Genomic DNA, 23,460 nt, shown 5'->3' on the forward strand with positions numbered 1-23,460 from the left:
TCTTTTCCTCCATATCTCCAAGTTCGCGTCGCACCAACCCTTGATCTTCAAGAGGTGAGTGTAGATCCTCACTCTTCTCTTTGTTTTAAGTAAGTTTTAAGAAGGGGTTAAGGGTTTTGATGCATGCTTTAGAGTAGATGTAGAATGTTAGGGTTTATGTTAGTTCTATGCTCAAATGTATGCTATGTGATGTTTGTTGGGGTATAGGCTAGTTTTATGCCTCTATATGCTTGAAATTATGTTTATGCATGCTTTTGTGTATGTTGGTATGAGTTGGGAGGTTGTGGGGTGGCTGGATGTGCTTGTGAGGCTTGGGTTCTGCCCTTTGGGAGAGCCCAAGTTCGGCCGCCGAACCTGCCTGGAGGCAGCTTTAGGCCACCTAAACTCGCCCCCGAAAGTTTGGACTTTCGGCTCTGGATGGGAGTTTTAGCCGCCGAACCTGTCGCCGAAAGTGCCTTGTCCAGCCTTCCTTTGCATGTTTTCTACGATTGTTTTATGATGTTTTAGGGGGTTTTGGGGGAGATGTTTAAAGTCGTGTTAGAGTATGTTTGGTCCCTCATTTGAGTCCACTTGTGTAGGATCGGACCCGAGGAGGCCTGCAGTGAGTCAGCTGCTTCAGAGTTAGTCCAGCGTCAGCCAGAGGTGAGTAGAACTAACTGATCAAATGTTTTAAGCATGTTCACGCATCATGTATATGTATTAGGTTGTTTGCATTAAATTTCACGAATATGCCGCATTGCATAAATTGTTGTTGGTGTGGATGGACCAGAGGGGGACCCACTAGCCCTCGATATGATATGATATGCTATATGAGTAAGTCCAGGGCTACCTATGCTACGCGTCCTGGCACTATGTTATAGAAATCCTAAGAAGCTCCACCGAGGGCCGGGCACATAGTAAAGGGAGTTTTGGGTCATGTCCATTCGTGATGTGAATTGTTTGTGCTGTGATGCATTTCATGGAGCATATGATTATTAAATTATTTTATTATTCTGCTCACTGGGCTCTTGTAACTCACCCTTTTCCTCTAACCCTTAGGATTGCAGGGTCAGAGGTAGCAGGAAGTCGTCAAGGGTAATGTATTTATTTATGTAATAGATTAGTAGTGGACATGTATTGTAAAAATGATATAATGTATTGATTTGAGAATTAGTTTTGTGCTTGGCTCTAATGTATGGTTAATCCTTTTTGTACATGAAAATGTTTGATCATGTATGGGATTATACCAGTTGTACAGGATGTATGTTAGGCTTGCTATGGGTTCCGGCGACCTTAAGTCTATCTGAATCCTAGCGCCGGTAGCGGTCCGGTTTTCGGGTCGTTACATAATTTTAATTATATAAATAGGTATAAATACAAATAATTATTATTTTTAATAATAAAAAAATAATTATATAAAAATAAATTAAATAATGAAAGAGTAATTTATCTTATAAATATTTTTTAAAAAATTAATTAAAATAGTTGAAGTTGAAAATGTTGAAAATTAAAAATAATTTTTCTAAATTGGAAAATAACATAGAAGTGGGGTGATATTTGAACTGTGGTTTTATATATAAAAGGATTATTATCAAATTTTTTAATTTTTAAAAAATTTATTATTTCATTTTTATATTTAAATTATGATTTAAATCTCTACTACCCCTAATCCCCGGGTAAAAAATAAGTTTTGCAAAGGAATAAAGAAAAGCATTAAATAAGAATCAATGTCAATCAATTATGAGTAGGTACATAAACTCCTTTATTGTTCAGGATAATACAATATTTCAACTTTTCCTCTCTTCTTCAACTCCAAATTTGTTAAACTTTTGAAACTCTAATTCTGAAATTTCTGATTCATTTAAAATTTCTTCCGCCAAAAAATTTCCTTTAAATATACATGAATAGTTATCTGCACTTCCTTTTAGTATCTCTTGCTATATTCTTTCTCTTTTCTGCATACTCTTTTCTTTAGAACACCAAGAAAGGGAGGAACTTGCAAGAGAATATATATCTTTTTCATGTAAATTTTGAGTCCACCTATGGAACCTGCAACATTGGCCTTTTAGCAATGAAAAAAAAAAAAAACGCTCGCTAAAGATTAGATGCATTATTAAATTTAAGAGGAAGATTACATACCAGAGCTGTTGGTATGAGGTTATGGCAGGTAGCGTCACAAGGAAACGGACAATCAATCTCGTTGGTACCATTTCTGTTAAAATACCAATTCCCAACAGCTTTTGCAATGGTCTGCAAAAAATGTATAGATATTACTGAGAGTGAGTCTATTTTGAGTTTAATCAGCAGTAAATAAAGAAAAGTATATCACCAAAAATGGCATCTTAAGTACTGCAGTAAAAAACTGTACCACGTCATGTATCCGAGGAGAGTCGCCTGCTAACCATGTGTCCTGGGATTCACTTTGGCAATGAGCAAAGCATGAATTTATATACATTCCCCACTGATTGAAGTTCTTGGAGAAAGATCCCAAGGCTGACAGCATATGTTGCCTGAAACCTGGATAAGACGATAACAAGTTACCAACATCACAATCACAAAGTGATTGCATTTATATAGTTTATGCGTTTTGGAATTAATTTAGGACCATTAGGCCATATGAAGAGACCAACCTTGCAATGTATCTATCTGTTTTTCATTACATTGTGCTGTGTTATTCTTACAACGTTTCCATAGTCCACGCATGTCAGCAGAAGGAGGCACCAATATATGCTTGAACTGTTAAAAATTTCAAACCCTCCGTATTAACATATGGTTTGAAAAAGTTGCGTGTTATGTATAAAACTATTCAGATTGGAGAAGGTTAGTGTATACTTGGAACGTATCATAAGCTGCATTCAAGATGAAGAATGGCGGTGTTATGAACTTCAACGCATGCTGTGGAAAAAAGCACTACATGATACAAAAATAACACAAACATTAGATCTACCAAAAAGCAAGCAAGATTAGGGGGATAATAGGAGTCTTCCGAAAATTTTACCAGTTCTGGATTTTTGCTAAAGAAATTGGTGCATTTTTTATTGAGATTCTTTTCAACTCCCTGCAATGAAGAATTTCCACAATAAATACAGCTAGCAAGATATATCGCACGCATTAAACAATTAAGCATAACATTTAGCTTTTTTTGTGCATAATAGTTCATATAAATTTCTAACATGATGATTAAATATGAATAATTCTAGTATTTAGATGCTGTGTCAAAATACTTTTATCATTTGCTAATCCTTTAACCACAAAACTGCACTTAAGCATGAAACCGTTCTTCTAACCCCAGCACCAGCTAACACCTAAAGAATGAAACATAAAAGGCAACCTGCAGACTGATGGGCCGAGTCCAGGTGACATGAAAACAATTAGCTCCACATTTATAGTCATACATGGTAGTGGTAGATCAAGAGTTGTACCTGCAGAGCAACAAGTTTTGCGTAGAAGGACCTCATAGCGTACTTCAAGCTGACGTCTTTTCTGTTAAGGGAAAAAGAAGAGAACATTTTAAAGGAAAGGATAAAAGATTCCTGACACCTTCCTAAAAACAGCAATCTTACTCGTCCAGAAAAAATCCTGCATCACTCAAGCACTTCACACCGGCATTCGGTAACACCTTAGCTAAGTCGTCGCAATGGAGAAATGATGATAAACCCCCAGCAGAGCAACCTGAAAGTAAAGCCTATAGAAAAGACTAAATGAATATTAAAACTGCAAAAGATTTACTAATGCAACAACAAACAAAAATCATATTTTCACTTCTGAGATGATTTCAAGCAATTAACTATTAGTCAATTCTGTTAAATTTCAGCCCATGGTATTCCCGGTCATAGCTGCTGCATTCATATACTATAAACAGCGGCTCAATCAAAATTATAAGCATAGCCCATGTCAGATATTGCTCTCAGGCTGTTTTACCTGACGCGCCTGCCCCAACCCTTTAGGGAGAAGGTCCTGAATAATTGCTTCCCAAATCTTTTGCCCCCTGAAATAAAGGACTGACGACTGTATCGTGCACACAAAAAATAATGTTGGTTAAAAACAATAATAGCCCTTTATGGTAGGCAGCATAAGTTGCAACCAAACATGGCATAATCACTGGTAAAGGAAAAGAATAAGACTTGGGTGAAATAGATACCCCGTCTTTAAACATGGCATCTCCCCCAAATGATGCTCCATCACAATATCTAAGCTTTACACGGTTCCAATTGTAAAAATCTGATTAAGGAACAGAAGTAATTTAGTGGTTATAAACCAGAGCAAAAACTGCAGAAAATAGATCATGTCAGACGGAAAATCTGGAATGAAGTCTTGATATTTCTTTAACCATATATCTATGATTAGCCAACTCATCATGCATATGGGCATAGCATAATTAACTATTCGTGTTTAGTTGAATGCAAATTCATTTTTTGCACGTTGGAAGCTAAGGTTATTAAACTTTGGATTCATTCATCTGCAACTAGACAGCTTAAATTTCAATGCACATTGGATGCTAACTTTGGTGTCTTTCTTTAGCCAACCTTTAGCCAACCTATGTTGAGTGAAATGACTTGGCAATTCGCATGCGTTCTCCTTGATTAAAAGGACAAATAATATATAATACACATAAGATTATGCACCGACATTTCCCTGTTATTACAGGGGAGTTGACCACTTGGGGGATTAGCAGACGAAATATTGGGTAAGGATTCAGGGAAGTACACTTTTCTTTCTCTTTCTTTTTTGTGGGAGTGCCTCACAGGGCACACTTGTAATTTGGGGAATCCGTTAGAGAAAATGGGTCGACAAAAGTAAACGACAAAAGCTGAAAAATAAGACGCTAAACCTAAGCCATTGCTGTATCGTTCTAGGCCGTCAACTGTTCACCACGTGGAAGGTCCCAAACAGAGAATGTGAGAGAAATGGACATGTCACTCGATTTTCGGAAGTACCCTTCGTCTAACAGGGAAATATAACTATATTTCGGCTTACCAGCTCGACAGTACTAATGATTTCCGAAACATTATGATTAACATGTGTTTAGCTACAGGACATGGTTAATTTGAAGATCATTTCAGTTTTTTTTTTCAATAATAAAAAAAGCGTTTCGCTCCAGGACCGTTGAACCGGGTTAAGAAGGAGGCGTACCTGGATTTAGCTTGGCGTCGTTGCTTAGTATTCCTGAGAAGGTCGCCAGCTTGTTCATGTACTTTGTAGATCCACGGCGTGTATTGGCTCTCTCCAAACATGATTTCAAATCATTGCACCATCCACCTCCCTAGTTAGAAGAATGGTAAAAGGTGAAAAATTAAGGTTGGTAATTTCTAATTTCTGATCCGAGTAACCACACTGTTGAACGATCATTTTATGTCTACGATACGGTCAATGAATTATAGTGTATAATTTTCGCTTTTATGACCCGCCAAAAATGAATTATGTAAAAGTTGCCGGGCGGGCCTGGCCTAATCCGGACCGTCAAAATCCGCAGAGGCCCTCCATAAATGGTCCCCTAAAAAGTGGAACTGCAAGTTGCAAAAGCAACATGACAAAACACATAAGAAACAACGATGTCGTATTGATTTTCCACGTTAAAGATGTTGTATCCCCAGAACCCAGAAGGCCCTAAACCTTGTAACGGGAGACCTTCTAATCCACGTTCCTTTTGCTACAATTTCTCTGATCAATTTTTATAAACTACAACGGGAAAGTTACCTCAAACTGCAAAATCCAGTTGCGTGCTCCAGCGCCGAATCCTCTGTGCAGATGATACGCAGGCAAACTTCCATCCAAACAAACTACGAATATTCACAGCCCAAACAACAATGAAAATGCGACCACCACCACAAAAAGAAAAAAAGAAAACAATCATTGTACGTTAAGTAACAAGCATAATAAATAAAAAACGTCGCTTTATTATTATATAACAGTAAAATTAATTAAAAAGAAAGAGGCTTACAGGCTCCGAGAGCCGGCGCATTGGTAACCATGGTCATTTTCACCAAAAGCCGCTGCGGCGGCGCGCAAATGCAGAACGAGCCGCAATTTAGCAAAATCGCCAGTATGGTTACTGCTATAATATTCATCTTCGCAGCTATGTTGCTCTCGTTTGGAAAGTCGAAGACGAAGAAATTTATAATGAATCAAATATTCCTTCACCGAGCACGCGACTATCAATGATGTGTCATTGAATGCATTTATTGAGAATCAAAAGGAGAAAGGAAATGCAGGAGTCTCAGTCTCCTTCAACTGGAAGGAGAAGGATGTCGCCCAATACACTAAAAAGAACAACTTTATAAAGGAAATAAACAAGTTACTAATTTCAGTAAAATCTAAAAATGGAATCAAAGGCCACGGAGCAGATTAAAGCAAGGGGAGAAGTTTATATTTAGATATGACAAAAATAAAAGTGACTAAAAATAGTTTAAATAGAGATAACGAATTAGATGGCCACGGTCCCCACGGAGCAGATTAAAGCAATGAAATCCTAGGTTGTAGATGGCAGAGACTCTCTAGAGCAATGTTGTCGCGGCAGTCACCGCTTGAAACCATAATCTGAAGGGAGGCTACTAGGTCATCATGGATAAAGAAAGGATAAAAAGCGCTTCAGGAACCATAGAATCCACTATCATAAATGCCTTGAAACTCATAAAAGGATCAAGAAAGGAGACGGCGATCAAACTTGTTGGCAATATTAAGCCTCAAGGATCAACCGTCGAGACTAAATGCAAGCGGTTAAGGATCCCCGAGATACTCCCCTGCCTTGAGAGATCCTTCCTTCCACCAATATCGATTAATTGTGACGTTCCCTTAGAACACTTTACACTACAACAATTTTGAATTATATGTAATCGATAGCACCAAAATATTAAATAATTTGAGATATTAATTTTAAACAATAAGAGTGGACAATAGAGAGGGAATTAAAAAATTATTTGGGTTAGTTTGTATCAGGCTATTTCATTAGATATCAGATTCAGATTTCTATTTTGAGACCTATGAATTATGGACCCACCATACTTTCGTTACGTAAATTTAGTTGGAGAATTTGATGTTCACATACTAGACTGTGAAAAAGCGTTATACTATAGCCACATCAGCGGATTACAACAATTTGAAATTTTGAATTGTATATAATATTTAAAAAAAATTATTAAATAATTTGAGTTAAAAATTTTGAACTAAGTGTAAAATGTATCCAAAAATTACTTACCTCAATTTGAGTCGGACTGTTTTATTAATACCAACTAGAATACAAACAGATGAAGAGTGTGATAAATTGAGAAGACAGACAAGTGGACTAAACTACCTCAGGTGCATGCAGATGAATAGCTTGCCATGTTCAGCCCAAGAGTCAGCACTTATAAATGGACTCGTTAAGATACTCGTGAACAGATTTGTTAAGAGACTCGTGAACAAACTCGTTAAGATGCTGGTCGAACAGGCTCATTAAGAAACTCGACTCAATTCAATTACACTTCTGCCATTTAATCTATTTACCATATATATTATTAATTTTTATATTTCTATTCTTTAATTATATAATTATATTATTAATTTATATATTTATTTTTCACTATATATCTTTTTGAGTAAACACTCTTTTTAAACTATTAAATCTCTTAATAAACTATTGTTATTATTATTATTTTCATATGTTTATATATATATATTTATATAATTATTTTTCACTTAATATTATTCGCTTAATTTTATAAATTAAAAATTTTATATAATTTAAATATAAATCAATATAATTCCATTAATAAAATTTGAGTATAATATATATATATATAATTATATAATTTAAATTGATTATACTTATATTAATATATTTATTCTATATAATATTTTATATTTATATTATATGTTATACAATAAAATAATTTAATATAAATTATATATTTAAATAAAAATAAATAATGATATATGAATAATAAAATGATAACGGTAATATATTAGTAAATTTATATAAAAATGTCTATTGATATTAATAATAAAATTATACATATTTAATTAAAACTATATAATTTTAAAAAAAATTTAAATCTATATAATTTTAAAAGAAAGTTACTCTCTTTCCATATGGACTATTTATATATAGATTTATATATTTATTATATATTTTTTAATTAATTTTTCATGTAATATAAATATTTAAATAATTAATTATTAAATTTAGTATTATATTGTTAATTTTATATTAAATATATTTATATAATTAATTAAAAGTTTATAATTAGTATTTAAATAATAAATATTATTTGATGTTATAAATAAATAAATAAATATTTAAATATTAAAATCTAAATAATAAAAAATAAAAAATTTAAATATTAAAATCTAAATAATAATAATAAAAAATTTAATTATTTGTAATGGATGGGACATAATCCAGAATTTTTGAAAAACCACATTTTATTAATCACTAGATCACAAATCTAACTTCGTAAAATTATTACACTTTATTTTACATTTAAGATATTTAAAATTACTGAAATAATACTTTGTATCCCACATTTGAGGTATTTAAAGTTACTGAAATAATATTTTGTATCCCACATCGAAAACTTATAGAAATAAAGGGGTAAAACTCTTTTATAAATAAAAATTTTACTTTTTATTATATTTTAAATTAAAGATTTGGTTATAATAGAGTTTAATTAAATTATATTTAATTTTATTAAAGTTTTTTTAATTTTTTAGTTTAAAATTTTAATTTTTAAAAATTTAAATTAATTAAGTTTTGTTAGCAAACTTTGAAGTTCGAGTTTAAATTACGCTTGTTATTAGTTTAAACAAACTTTTTAATCGAGTTTTTAAACTCGAACTTTAATTAGGCTCGTTATTAGTTTAAACGATTTTTTCACGAGTCGAACTCGATTATAGTATTTAATTTTTGAGTTGAATTCGAGCTAAATATTATAATTCGAGTCGAACTCGAGCTCGAACTTATAAAATTTTTTAATAAACGAGTCTGATCTTTACAAAACTCGACTCGACTCGATTACACCTCTATCTTATTCTCTGTTACTACTATTGTGTCAGTTGTCCCTTGCCCCTTCCGACGATCCTCTTTTATTTGGAGATTTTTTGGTTCCTCCTCTCTCGTTGTAGGTAGTGTAAATATTTTCTTTTGGTATATTTGCAGATCGAACTTTAAGGCGAAGGGTTATGAGAGATACACTTTTTGTTTATTTCTTTTCTTTCATGTCTTAGTGTTTTTTGTGAGTTTTATCAACATACATAATGGAGGTTATACTTCTCAGTGTCGTCTAGAAACTAGGATGTTTCTTCAGGAAGATGAGTTTCTGACTTTTACTCAATGTAATAACTCATGAGAACACTAACGATGTTTAGTTCTGATCAAGCATCTAGTCTCTAAAGGGTTGCCTGTGCAAAGGAGTTCTATTGTACCGCCCGAGTTCTCCCTATTTACCGATCATTCTCAGTGTCCTGTCCGGTCCAAATTGGATCAAATAACTTTTGGACTGACTTTTCACTTGATTCAAAATGATTAACCCTAGTTATTTAGTAGTTTCGTGCTAGTTATTATATACAATTCGAATTGGCTAAATTTGCGACGTTTCCATCACAACTAAATAAGATACAATTGCTAATTAGGACCGGATCCTTGGATATAGTAATTCGCTAGTATATCGGGCAGCTCCACCTTATCTTACACGGATAATCCTTTCCTCGCAGGCTAACTAGTTCTGCACAATTTGTATGACTCAAGGTGACTCTGATACCAATTGAGACAGTCCGGTCCAAATTAGACCAAATAACTTTTGAACTCACTTTTCACTTGATCCAAAATAATTAAATCAAATTATTTAGTAATTTCGTGATAACTATTATATATAATTTGAATTACCGTAATTTCTCATTGGGACGATTTTCACAAGCTAATAGCCGACCGTTACACTTTGTTTCTTATTTGATGCTTCTTAGCTATAACTCATTTAAGTTTTGGAAGGCTTTTTGTAACCTTTTGAGTATGATTTCCTCGGTGCATGTTATATTTTTCCTTTCTCTGTATGAATCACAACGAAGCTCAAAAAAGGACAGCGATGAAACATTTTTTTCAAATCTTTTATTTCTTGATAGTTTAGGGTTTGTGGTTGTTGGGCTTAGGGCTTTCTCTTGCGGGTTGGGTTAGCTTGGAGATTTTGTTTTGCTTGGTGAGTTGGACCTCATGTGTTTGTTCTGCTTTTTCTAGTTTGAAGACTAACTTTTAATGAATTAACTTCATCTACAACAAAGAAAATCAATTGCATTCCGAAACATTTTCATAATTAGAGTGATTTTTTAGTAAATTTTAGAAAATATGTATTTTTAATAATAAAATAAAATTTTAAAAATTAAATTATTTATTATTTAAAAAATATGAATTAAATTATAAATTTTATTAAAATTTCAAAAATCATAATATAAATCAATGTTTATTATATATATATATATACCTTATCTCACTTTAAAAAAAAAAAAAAAAGCAATAATATTGGCCGAATAAATTTATTTATACCAATCAATAAAATCGAGGATCTTCGGCTTCCCATCCATGGGCATATGCAATTAATCCGGCAACTCCAGAATCAATTTCAACAACAAATCACAGTAAATCAAGCTCCTCTATTAAGCTCAATCTTCCCTCAAGAAATAGAATGATAGTTTGAGTACCAAATAAAGCGATAACGACGCGGCGGCCATCGTACTCGGGGTGAGCTCAATGAAGCGATCGGCGCCAATATCCTTCTTGGGCATGAGTTCGGCCAAGAAAGTGGAGTCGTTCAGTTTGAAGCTACAGAGAGAACCATTCTCATCTTCACTTCCGCCAACACCACCGCCAGCTATTGTGCTGCTAGAGGAACAAGGCATGGCACTTAAACCACTTTTATGATTACTCCCACTGCCTCTCTAGTGCCTCTCCTTCATCTCTCTTTTTCTTTTATTACTGGCATTGACGAGCCTGTTGGGTATGAAGAGAGAGAGTGTTCTCCAGATGAAAATGATGGTGTTTTGGCCCAATAGATGCTCTTAAGCATTGGAAAAATTGCTGAAGTGTAAGGGCACTTTTGGTAATATGAATCAGAGTGTTTTGGCCCAATAGATGCTCTTAGTGAGCGTTCTTTTCTTTTTTTTAATAAAACATTTCATTATTTTCATCAATTAAATATTGACCTCATCTGAATTTAATATAATATTAAATTATTTTAATGATATTACATTCTTTTATTGATCGCCTTAAAATTATTAAAAATAAATTTCTATGTTAAAATAAAATTTATGATAATTAATAATAAGTATGATGAATTTCAATCGGTAAATAGATTAATTTTATTGAACAAGAGTTTTGAATGTATATAAATAAATAAATTTAATTTAAAAAAATAATTTAAATTTAAAAGAGAATCAAAATTTAATTTTAATTTTTGTAGATCGATTACATATACAATTTAATTATTGATAAACTCGTTATAGATATCGAAAATGTTTCAGGTATATAATCATTTATTAGATTTTAAATTAGTTAAGAGAGACTCGTTAATTAAATCTAATTCTAACTCTTAACAATTGTAGGAGACGTTTTTAGAATTTAATTTTATTATTATATTAAAAATTAAAAAGATCTGATTCTAACTAACAAACGCGAGACGCTCAATTCATTTAAGTTAGATTATATTATTTCTTAGGAAGGAATTACGCAACCTAATTCACAACTTATTTCAATTTAATTAAATAATTACGGATTTAATTAACTTGAATAACAATTTACGGCGCCTTAATGCAACTGTAACGACCCGAAAATCGGACGACTACCGGCGCTAGGATCCAGGTCGACTTAAGGTTAAGGTCGCCGGGACCGTAGCAAGCCAACTATACATCCTGTCATACCTGATAAATCACATACATGATCATACATTCGTAAAAGCTTTAAACTTTTTACACACCAAGTTTGACCTATGCATGCACCATAACTGTAAATATACAAACCCTATACTAGAGTCCTCATCAAATGCTCTAGTGGGGCAACATAACATATGTCAAGTCTGGTTCAACATAACTTATTATCATTAAACATTAACATAAGATCATGTACAAAAAGGGATTAATCATACATTAGGGCCAAGCACAATACTAATCCTCTTTACATTACTTTACAATACTTTACATAACATTACATTATTTTACATACCATGTCCACTACTAATCTATTACATAAACATAACTTTTACCCTTGACGACTTCCCGGTCTATCCTGAACCTGCAAACCTGGGGGTTAGGGAAAAGGGGTGAGCTATAAGAGCCCAGTGAGCAGAACAACAAAATTGTTTATAAACACATGCCATCATGAAATGCATCACATCACAAACAATTCACAACACAGATGGATTTGTCACCAATAACCCTCTGCATAATCCAATTGTGCCAGGGGCGTAATGCAGGCCACACCTGGTCTTTCTCTTACATATACATATCATAACATTATCCAACCATGCCGGGGGCGTAGTGCAGGCCACACCCGGACTTTCTCTTATATAGTACCAGGGGCGTAGTGCAGGCCACACCTGGTCTTTCATATCATAACATAGCATATCATATCAAGGGCTAATGGATCATCCATTATCCATCCACATCAACAGCAAATTATGCAATGCATCATATTCGTGATTTCTAATGCAACAACCTATAAACATGGCAATCGTGATGCATGAACATGCTTAGGAGTTTAATTACTTTTAAAGTAGAAAGTAGTTCTGTTCTATTCACCTCTGGCTGACTCAAAACTAACTCTGAAGCAGCTAACACTGCTAGCCTCCTCGGTTCCTCGGGTCCGATCCTACACAGGTGGACTCAAATGAGGGACCAAACATACTCTATAAAGACTCAAAACAACTCCCCAAAAATCCTCTAAAACATCACCAAAACATGCATAGAAAACATGAAAAAGGAGGCTGGACAGGGCACTTTCGGCGGCAGGTTCGGCAACCGAAAGTCCCTCCAAAGCTGAAAGTCAGGCACTTTCGGGGGTAGGGTTCGACGGCCGAAAGTCCTTCCAGAGCCGAAAGTCACTCACTTTCGGGGGCAAGTTCGGCGGCCGAAACTCCCCTCCAGAGCCGAAAGTCCAAACTTTCGGGGGCGAGTTTAGGCGGCCAAACTGCCTCCACAGGCAGGTTCGGTGGCCGAACCTGGGCTCTCCTAAAGGGCAGAACCCGATTCTGCCTTGCAAAACCAGCCACCCACAACAACCCAACATGCATCAAAACTATACTAAAACATGCATAAACACACTTCTAAGCATATAGGGGCATAAAACTAGCCTATACCCCAACAAACATCATATTAAGCATGCATTTAACATAAAGGGCACATAAACCCTAACATTTAACAACTAGCCTAAACATGCATTAAAACCCCTTAACCCTTCATAAAACTTACTTAAAACATGGAAGAAGAGAAGGATCTACACTTACCTCTTGAAGATCGAGAGGAGGTGATCCAAACTTGGAGATTGGGAGAAATCGAGCTCCGGGGGTCTCCAAGCTTCCAAAAACTTGATCTTAGCTTAAAAATCTTCAAGATAAAGTAAAACTCATAAAAAAAATGAAGGGATTGAAGAAAAACAACAAATCGACTATGGAAAGGCGAAATCTCACCTATGCCCGAAAATAGAGAGAGAAAACTCGCCCATTTTCGGACAAGGGGCCTTTTATAGGTGGCTAGCCATACCACCTTCGGGGGCCAAAGGTGCTTCCGCAAACTCCCCATGTTCGGCGGCCGAACTTGAGGTTCGGCGGTCGAACCTGGGTTTTCTTCCTTAGTCTTTTTCTTTCAAAACTCAATTTCTTTCTTTATTAAAACCATAAAACACACAAAAACACTTCAGAAAACCATATTCTACCTTTCTAGAGGGTTCCGACATCTGAGATTCCGCCGGAAAGTGGGAATTCTGATGCCGGGGTCTAGCCGGGTATTACATTCTTCCCCCCTTAAGAACATTCGTCCCCGAATGTTCAATAAACAAGCATAGCAACAAAGAAGCACACATAACACATAAAAACACTAACCTTAAAAGAGATAGGGGTATTGCTGGAGCATAGACTCCCGTGTCTCCCAGGTACATTCTTCAATGTTGTGGTGATTCCAAAGGACTTTCACCATCGGAATTTCCTTGTTCCTCAGCTTTCTGATCTGCGTGTCTAGGATCCGCACTGGCTGCTCAACATAAGTGAGATCTCCACATCAGGCTCATTAAGAACCTTGTCCGGATCTGACACGAACTTTCGTAACATGGAAACATGGAAAACCAAATGGATTCTCTCCATTGAAGCAGGCAAATCCAGCTTGTACGATACATTCCCAATCTTCTGCAAGATTTCAAAGGGTCTGATGTACCGTGGAGCTAGCTTACCTTTCTTCCCGAAACGAATCACCCCTTTCATAGGAGACACCTTGAGCAACACCATATCTCCCTCTTGAAACTCTACAAGCTTCCTGCGGACATCTGCATAGCTTTTCTGCCGACTCACAACAGTCTTAATCCTTTCTCTGATAATGGGCACTACTCTGTTGGTGATCTCTACTAGCTCAGGCCCTGCTAAGGCCCTTTCTCCAACTTCTTCCCAGCAGACAGGTGACCTGCACTTCCTTCCATACAAAGCTTCATATGGAGCCATCCCTATGCTAGCATGATAGCTGTTTTTGTAGGCAAACTCCACCAAAGGTAGATGCTGCCTCCAAGAACCGCCAAAATCTAGCTCACACATTCTGAGCATATCTTCTATGGTCTGGATGGTCCTCTCTGACTGTCCATCAGTCTGTGGATGGAAAGTAGTGCTAAAATCCAACCTGGTATCCATAGCATTCTGCAGACTCCGCTAAAATCTAAAAGTGAACTGGGGTCCCCTATTTGACACTATTGAAACGGGAGCCCCATGCAACTTGACCACTTCTTCAACATACACCTGCGCCAACTTGTCCACAGAATAGCCACTCCTGACAGGGATGAAGTGAGCAGATTTGGTCAGTCTATCCACAATCACCCATATGGAGTCCAACCTGTTGGACGTTGTCGGTAACCCCACTATAAAATCCATAGCTATATTCTCCCATTTCCACTCTGGAATTGGTAGTGGGTTAAGCATTCCAGCCTGCTTCTGATGTTTCAGCTTCACCCTCTGACATACCTCGCAGGCGGACACAAACTGTGCCACTTCTCTCTTCATAGCTGGCCACCAATAAACTCTCTTCAGATCTTGATACATTTTGGTGGCTCCAGGGTGAACACTGTATCTAGCATTATGAGCTTCTCTCATAATGTCTCCCTTCAGACTCACGTCATCTGGTACACATAACCTGTTCTCGTAGCGGAGGATCCCTTTGCTGTCAAATCTGAACTCCTCATTCTTGCCTGACTGAACAGTCCTGGCAATTTTCACTAACTCTGGGTCCTCATGTTGTTTCTGAGCCACCTGCTCCAGAAACACGGGTGTTACTCTCATCTAAGCTATCAAAGCACCTGTACCAGACAACTCTAACTGCATCCCTTCATTAATGAGCTTGTAGAATTCTCGCACCACCGGTCTTCTCTCTGCTGTAATATGGGATAGACTGCCAAGCGATTTCCGGCTTAGGGCATCTGCCACAACATTTGCCTTACCCGGACGGTACTGAATTTTGCAATCATAGTCACTAAGCAGTTCCACCCATCTTCTCTGCCTCAAATTCAACTCTCTCTGACTCAAGATGTATTACAAGCTTTTATGATCTGTGAAGATCTCACATTTAACCCCATATAGGTAATGCCTTCACATCTTAAGTGCAAAGATCACAACTGCCATCTCTAGGTCATGTGTAGGATAATTCAACTCATGCTTCTTCAACTGCCTAGAAGCATAAGCAATTACCCTCTCATTTTGCATCAATACACAACCTAGTCCCACACGGGACGTGTAATACCCAGTTAGACTCCGGCATCGGAATTCCTACCGTCCGGCGGAATCTCGGATGTCGAAAATCTCTAGAAGGGTAAGAATATGTTTCTTTAAAATGTTTTTACATGTTTTCAAGGTTTTAAGTATGAAAGAAATTGAGTTTTGAAAGAAAAACACCATAGAAGAAAATCCAGGTTCGACCGCCGAACCTCATGTTCGGCCGCCGAACCTCATGTTCGGCCGCCGAACTTGGTGGAGTTTTGGAGTCACCTTTGGCTTCCGAAGGTGGTATGGCCAGCCACCTATAAAAGGCCCCATGTCCGAAAATGGGTGAGTTTTCTCCTCCATTTTCGGGCAAAGGTGAGTTCATGCCCTTCCATGGTTGGTTTTGAGGTTTTCCTTCAAATCCTACAAGTTTTTAACAAGTTTTAACTTGGTTTTGAAGTTTTAGAGCAAAGATCGAAGTTTGGAAGCTTGGAGACCTCCGGAACCCATTTTCCCCAAATCTCCAAGTTGGGTCACGTTTTTTCCCGATCTTTAAGAGGTAAGCGTCGATCCTTGCCTCCTTCGATGATTTAAACAAGTTTTATGAAGGTTTATGGGGTGGAAATGCATGTTTAGACTAGTTGTTAAAATGTTAGGGTTTATGTGAGTTAAGTATGAAATGCATGATTAATGAGTTGCCATGTTGATGTTTGTTGGGGTATAGGATAGTTTGAGACCCCTATATGCTTATGAATGTGTTTATGCATGTTTAGGAGTGTTGTGTTTGAGTTTGGAAGGTTTGGGAGGCAAAATGTGCATAAGGGCTGAGTTCTGCCACTTCTGGAAGAACTCATGTTCGGCAGCCGAAGGCACTTTCGGCCGCCGAACCTGCCTGTGGAGGCAAGTTTTTGGCTGTCGAACCCTGCCCCCGAAAGTTGGGAAGGGAGTTTCGGCCACCGAAGGTGCATGAGTTTCGTCTCTGGAAGGGACTTTCGGCCGCCGAAAGTGGCTGAGTTTCAGCTCTGGAGGGACTTTCGGCCGCCGAACCTGCCACCGAAAGTGCCCTGTTCAGCCTTCCTTTGCATGATTTCTATGATTGTTTTATGATGTTTTAGGGGGTTTTTGGGGAGTAGTTTAGAGTTATGTTAGTGTATGTTTGGTCTCTCATTTTGAGTCCACCTGTGTAGGTTCGGACCCAAGAAACCGAAGACCCCAGCAGCGAGCTAGCTGCTTCAGAGTTAGCCTGAGGTGAGTAGAATGAATCTTTATGTATCAAATTAAATCAGTTTTAAGCATGCTCATGCATCATGAATACCATGTTAATTACTAGATTATTTGCATTAGAATCCACAAATATGTTGCATTTCATATTATGATGTTGATGTGGATGGATGTTGGATGACCCATTAGTCCTCGAAATGATGAGATATGATATGATATGATATGGAAGTCCAGGTGTGGCCTGCACTACGCCCTCGGCACGATTGGATATGTATGATATGTTATGTGTAAGAGAAAGACCAGGTGTGGCCTGCACTATGCCCCTGACATGATTGGATTATGTAGAGGGCTATTGGTGACAAGTCCATCCTTGATATGATTTGTTTGTGATGTGACGCATTTCATGAAAGCATGGATTTTAATATAATGTTTTACTATTCTGCTTACTGGGCTCTAGTAGCTCACCCCTTTCCCTTAACCCCCAGGTTTGCAGGTTCGGGATAGACCGGGGAGTCTTCCAGGTTGAAGTTATGTCTTTGTAATAGTTAGTTGTGGATATGAATTGCAAAATGATGTATTGTAAAATAGTGTAAAATAATGTATTGAGGATTAGTATTGTGCTTGGCCCTAATGTATGAGAATCCCCTGTTATACATGATCTTTTGTTAATGTTTTAATGTTAAATTATGTTGAACCAAGCTTAGCATATGTTATGTTGACCCAACTAGAGCATTTGATGAGGGCTCTAGTATGAGAGTTTTTATGTATTCAGTTTTAGTGCATGCACAGGTTGAGCTTGGTGAATGAGAAAGTTTAAAGTTTTTATGTACATGTATGATCATGTATGGGATTTATCAGGTATAACAGGTTGTATGTTAGGCTTGCTATGAGTCCCGGCGACCTTAAGTCGATCTGGATCCTAGTGCCGGTGGCAGTCCGATTTTGGGTCGTTACAGGACGCATCACAAAACACTGTGAAGTCTTCATTACTGGTAGGCAGAGCTAACACCGGTGCTGACGTTAACCTTTTCTTCAGCTCTTCAAAGCTTTCCTCACACTGCTCAGACCACACAAACCTCTGGTTCTTCTTGGTCAATCTGGTCATAGGAGCGGCAATTTTAGAGAAGTCTTGCACAAACCTCCTATAGTAACCTGCCAAACCCAAAAAGCTCTTAATCTCTGTAACTGTAGTGGGTCTAGGCCAGTTAGCTACAGCTTCCACCTTCTTGGGGTCCAATGTAATACCCGGTGTAATACCCGGCCAGACTACGGTATTGGAATTCCTACCGTCCGGTGGAATCTCGGATTTCGGAAACCTCTAGAAGGGTAAAATCATGTTTTCATAAAATGTTTTAATGTATTTTATGGTTTTAAGCAAGAAAGAAATTGAGTTTTGAATGAAAAAGACTATGGAGGCATTCCCAGGTTTGGCCGCCGAACCTCAAGTTCGGCCGCCGAACATTGGATAGTTTAGGGGGGCAAGTTAGGCTTCCGAAAGTAGCAAAGGTTCGGCCGCTGAACTTGCATGAGTTTTGAAGGCACTTTAGGCTGCCGAAGGGTAGTTTGGCCAGCCCCTATATAAGGGCTCCATGGCCGAAACGGGCGAGCTTTCTCCCCCTTTTCGGCCAACGGTGAGTCTATACTCTCCCATAGTCATTTTTGATGTTTTTCCTCCAATCTTTCGAGTTTTAACGAGTTTTATCTTGGCTTGAAGTTATTTGAGCAAAAAGAGTGAAGTTGGTGACTTGGAGACCAAAGGAGCGAGATCTCCCCCATCTCCGAGTTGGATCGTCTTCCCTCTCGATCTTCAAGAGGTAAGAGTAGATCCACACTTCTTTTCAAGTTTTAGTTGAGTTTCATGAAGTTTCTTGGGGTAGAAATGCATGTGTAGGTTTATGTTAAGTTTTTAGGTTTATGTTGTGTTTATGGACAATGTGGGTTATATGTGTATGTTTGATGTGTTTTGGTTGGGGTTTAAGTTAGTTTGAGACCCCTATGTGCTTGTTGGCTTGAGTTTTGCATGTTGTAGAATAGGTAAATGCATGATTGAATGGATTGGGAGGCTTCTGTGCATTTGGAGGCTGAGTTCTGCCCATTGGAAGAACTCAGGTTCGGCAGCCGAAGGAACTTTCGGCCGTCGAACCTGCCTGTGGAGGCCAGCCTTTGGCTGCCGAACCCTGCCCCCGAAAGTGGACTTTCGGCTCTGGAAGGGAGTTTCGGCCGTCGAAGGTGCTGCCGAACATGCATGAGTTTCGTCTCTGGAGGGAACCTTCGGCCGCCGAAAGTGCCGCCGAAGGTGCATGACTTTAGGCTCTAGAGGGACTTTCGGCCGCCGAACCTGCCGCCGAAAGTACTTTAGGGGGTTTGTGAGGAGTATTTTAGAGTCATGTTCATGTATGTTTGGTCCCTCATTTGAGTCCACCTGTGTAGGTTCGGACCCGAGGAACCGAGGACCCCAACAGTGAGTCAGCTGCTTCAGTGTCTTGTCAAAGCTAGCTTAAGGTGAGTGGAATAACTATTTATGCTTTAAAGTAAATAAATCAGTTCTTAGCATGATTCACGCATCATGAATGCCATGAGATATATTAGATTGCTTGCATTAGAATTCACGAATATGTTGCATTGCATAATATGTTGATGATGTGGATGAGTGTTGGATGATCCTTTGGCCCTCACTATGATATGATATGTTATGAGATGGTAATGATACGGTGAAAGACCAGTGAGGCCCATTCTATGCCCCTGGCACTAATGGAATGTTATGTTATGTTATGCTATGTAAGAGAAAGACCAGTGAGGCCCATTCTATGCCCCTGGCACTATTGGAATGTGTAGAGGGCTATAGGTGACAAATTCATCCTTGATGTGATTTGTTTGTGATGTGATGCATTCCATGATATCATATATTTTAAATATAATGTTTTATTATTCTGCTCACTGGGCTCTAGTAGCTCACCCCACTCCCTTAATCCCCCAGGTTTGCAGGTGCGGGATAGACTAGGAGGTCAGCTAGAGTAAAGTCATGGTCATGTAATAGCTAGTGGTGGACATATAAATATTGAAATGTAATGAATAGTATTAAGCAATTATGTAATGTAATGATGTTATTGAGTATTAGAGTTGTGCTTGACCCCAGTATGTTGTTAATCCCTTTTGAGTACATGATTTTAATGATGTTTATGTAAACCAAACTTAATACATGTTATGTTACCCCATTGGAGCATTATTGAGGACTCCAGTGTGGGGTTGATGTTTATGTTTATGAGTTGTGCATGCACAGGTTAAGTTTGGAAATGAATGAGAAAGTTTAAAATTTTTATGTAATTGTTGATCATGTATGAGATTAAACAGGTTTACAGGATGTATGTCAGGCTTGCTACGGGTCCCGGCGGCCTTATGCCGATCTGGATCCTAGCGCCGGTAGTGGTCCGGATTTCGGGTCGTTACAGATTGGTATCAGAGCCCTAGGTTCATATGGTCGGACCTAGAGTGTCGGGCTCATAGATGTTCTAGAAGGTCAAGCATAAGAGGAAAATCATGTCCACTAGGATAGGATGCAGAGTCCTGTCTTGAATGATGATGTGAAATGCCATGATATTATGCATGTGCATTGATGTTATGCTATGTATGTGATGTATGTGATGCGGGTTCATGTGTTTGCACATGAACCATTTGATGCTAATGTTTTTGTGATGGGTGTTGTTTTCCAGTAAGCAAGATGAGAGGAAGTCGTCGATCTGCACGATTGACTGGAGTACCACCCCAGGACAAGGGCACGGATGCCCGTCCTCCTGCATTGCCTAGGGCAATGTCCTGCAGGTCTAGCAGGGAGAGAACATCAAGGGATCCTAGAAGGTCTTTTGATGTGAGCAGGAGGGGAACAGTGCAAGGAGGAATGTCAGAGGATGTGGGGGATGAAATGGATGTGGACTAGAGGAGGGATGGCAGTCTTGGAGTAAGTATGTCGGAAGAGGGTATGGGAGAGTCCCAAGGAGGCACTCAGGCCTCGGGATTTGTTCAGCCACCCCAGTACCCACCCTTTTCTCAGAATCTCGGGTATTCGATGGGAGGTACATCAGATTACCCCAGCTTTAGCCCTTACCACTCTCATATGCCATACCCACCTTTCTACCCGCCATACCCACCTTTCTACCCGCCATACCCACCTTTCTACCCACCATACCCACAGTACCCTATATACCCACCCCCATCTTTCTACCCAGGTACAACAAACCCTAACCCAGGGGATGTTGCACCTCCTCCACCACCAGCAAACCTACTATCCCAGAAACCCAAGTACCTAAGCCTAGCTCATCTGGAGGGGGCAAGGTCAAGATGACCGATTACATGAAGCTGGGTGCTCCCCAGTATGAAACAGGTGATGACCCTTTTGAGTACCTTGGGAGGGTCAAGATGATTACAGATGAGATAGGAGCTGATGACAGTAGAGCCATTCAGATGGCTAGGTTCACACTAAAGTGCAAGAAGGCCCGAGAATGGTTTAAAAACTATGTGAACCCGAGGTTGGATAGCCTATCATGGGAGGAGTTTCCAGGATGGGCTTTCCCTGACAGTTCAAGGGAGTTGAAGATGATTGAATTTGAGCAGTTGAGGCAGACATATGAGATGAGTGTGGATGAGTATACAGATAGGTCTTTGGAGCTATTGCCGTTTACCGGGCAAAATCTGGACACAGATCAGAAGAAGTCAAGGAGGTATATTATGAGGCTCCATTCCAGGTATTCCTCCTTGATCCAGTCAGCAGAGAGGGAGAGTTTCCATGCCATAGTGGATATGGCCCGAAGAATGGAGGCTAGTGCAATCATCGAAGGGAAAGTTAAGCAGTCAGTAGCATAGCCTTCTGGTTCCAAAACCCCAAGTGGGGGAAGATTAGACCCTTCTTCTCTGAGTTCAGGCAGTAAGAGGTGGAGCAGTACCACCAAAAAGTCAAAGAAGAACAAGTTCTAGAACAAGATCAAGTCAGGTCTGGGATTGGAAAGTGGCTCGAGCTCAAGTGTAGATAATGCAGTATGTATAAAGTGTGGAAAGCTGCACAAAGGAGTATGTCGGTTTGGGACGACAGCCTGCTTCAGATGTGGGCAGGAGGGACACATGGCATGGGAGTGTCCTAGAGCAGTTTTTATGGCACAGTCCCAGCAGACAGCTTCTGGTAGTGTAGCTCAACCAGTAGCTCCAGCCGGGACTTAGGCTAGTGGCAGAGGCAGAAGGAGAGGGGCAGCCTCTTCTTCAGCGGGTTTCAGGGGTGAAGGTCCATCAGCTCCAGCACGGATCTTCACTATGACACAGCAGGAGGCAAATGTATCAAACACAGTGCTGTCAGGTAATCTCATCATTGGTTGTTCTGATGTTTATGCCTTAATGGACCCTGGTGCATCGCATTCTTTTATTGCTCCGAGAGCTGTCGAGAGGTTGGATTTGATGGTCTCTGGGTTAGAGTGTCCCCTATGGGTCAGTGGACCCAAGTGTGACTCGTCAGTGGCAGAGTCAGTCTGCCAGTGTAGTCCAGTTTTTGTTGAGGGAAGATGCCTTTCTGCCGACCTTGTGGTTCTAGATTTGACAGATTTTGACGTCATTCTAGGGATGGATTGGCTATCTACCCATGGTGCTACCTTGGACTGCAGAGACAAGGTAGTCAAGTTTAGATGTCCGGATGGGTCAGAGGTTGTCTTCAGAGGAGACAGGAGGGGTACACCTAGAGGTTTGATATAAGCCCTACAGGCTCGTAGGCTGCTCAGGAGGGGTTGTCAGGGTTTTCTAGCTCATGTGAGAGAGCTGGATAGTCAGGTCAGAGAGCCCGCCTCAGTGCCGTGGTCAGAGAGTTTTTAGATATTTTTCCAGACGAGCTGCCAGGTTTACCACCTACTAGGGAGATAGAGTTCGAAATTGAGTTGATGCCGGGAACCAGACCGATCTCTATTCCTCCCTACAGGATGGCACCAGCAGAATTGAAGGAATTGAAAGAGCAGTTGCAAGAGCTGGTAGATAAGGGCTTCATCCGATCGAGTACCTCACCTTGGGGTGCTCCAGTGCTTTTTGTGAAGAAGAAGGATGGATCCCTTAGACTTTGTATCGACTACAGGCAGTTGAACAAAGTCACTACCAAGAACAAGTACCCATTGCCTAGGATCGACGATCTATTCGACCAGCTAGCAGGAGCAGGTTGTTTCTCCAAGATAGATCTGAGATCCGGGTACCATCAGCTGAGGATAAGAGAAGAGGATGTGCCGAAGATAGCATTCAGGACCAGATATGGGCACTATGAGTTCCTTGTAATGCTGTTCGGATTAACCAATGCCCCTGCAGCATTCATGGATCTCATGAACAGAGTGTTTAG

At 38.9% G+C, this 23,460-nt stretch overlaps 1 protein-coding gene across 1 annotated transcript; it reads right to left on the reverse strand.

The window, feature by feature from the left end:
* Nucleotides 1-1,700: 1,700 nt before the first annotated feature.
* LOC110617107 (pectin acetylesterase 9) lies at nt 1,701-6,628 on the reverse strand. Its single transcript, XM_021759714.2, has 13 exons — nt 5,921-6,628; nt 5,677-5,759; nt 5,113-5,242; nt 4,121-4,200; nt 3,901-3,987; nt 3,543-3,664; nt 3,402-3,462; nt 2,978-3,037; nt 2,812-2,889; nt 2,610-2,715; nt 2,348-2,496; nt 2,119-2,229; nt 1,701-2,028 (listed from the first exon to the last, which is right to left on the reverse strand). Exons 1-13 carry the CDS (start codon nt 6,045-6,047, stop codon nt 2,020-2,022), a joined length of 1,203 nt encoding a protein of 400 aa, XP_021615406.1. The 5' UTR covers nt 6,048-6,628; the 3' UTR covers nt 1,701-2,019.
* Between the last annotated feature and the right edge of the window lie 16,832 nt (nt 6,629-23,460).

The sequence above is a fragment of the Manihot esculenta genome, chromosome 6 (genome assembly GCF_001659605.2).
Source record: "Manihot esculenta cultivar AM560-2 chromosome 6, M.esculenta_v8, whole genome shotgun sequence".
NCBI classification, from domain to species: Eukaryota; Viridiplantae; Streptophyta; class Magnoliopsida; order Malpighiales; family Euphorbiaceae; genus Manihot; species Manihot esculenta.

Coding starts and splice junctions, on each gene's coding strand:
- LOC110617107 (XM_021759714.2), bottom strand. CDS start 6,047: ATGAATATTATAGCAGTAACCATACTGGCGATTTTGCTAAATTGCGGC. Junction 3,463..3,542: donor GCAGGATTTTTTCTGGACGA/GTAAGATTGCTG, acceptor TTCCCTTAACAG/AAAAGACGTCAGCTTGAAGT. Junction 2,890..2,977: donor TTAGCAAAAATCCAGAACTG/GTAAAATTTTCG, acceptor TGTATCATGTAG/TGCTTTTTTCCACAGCATGC.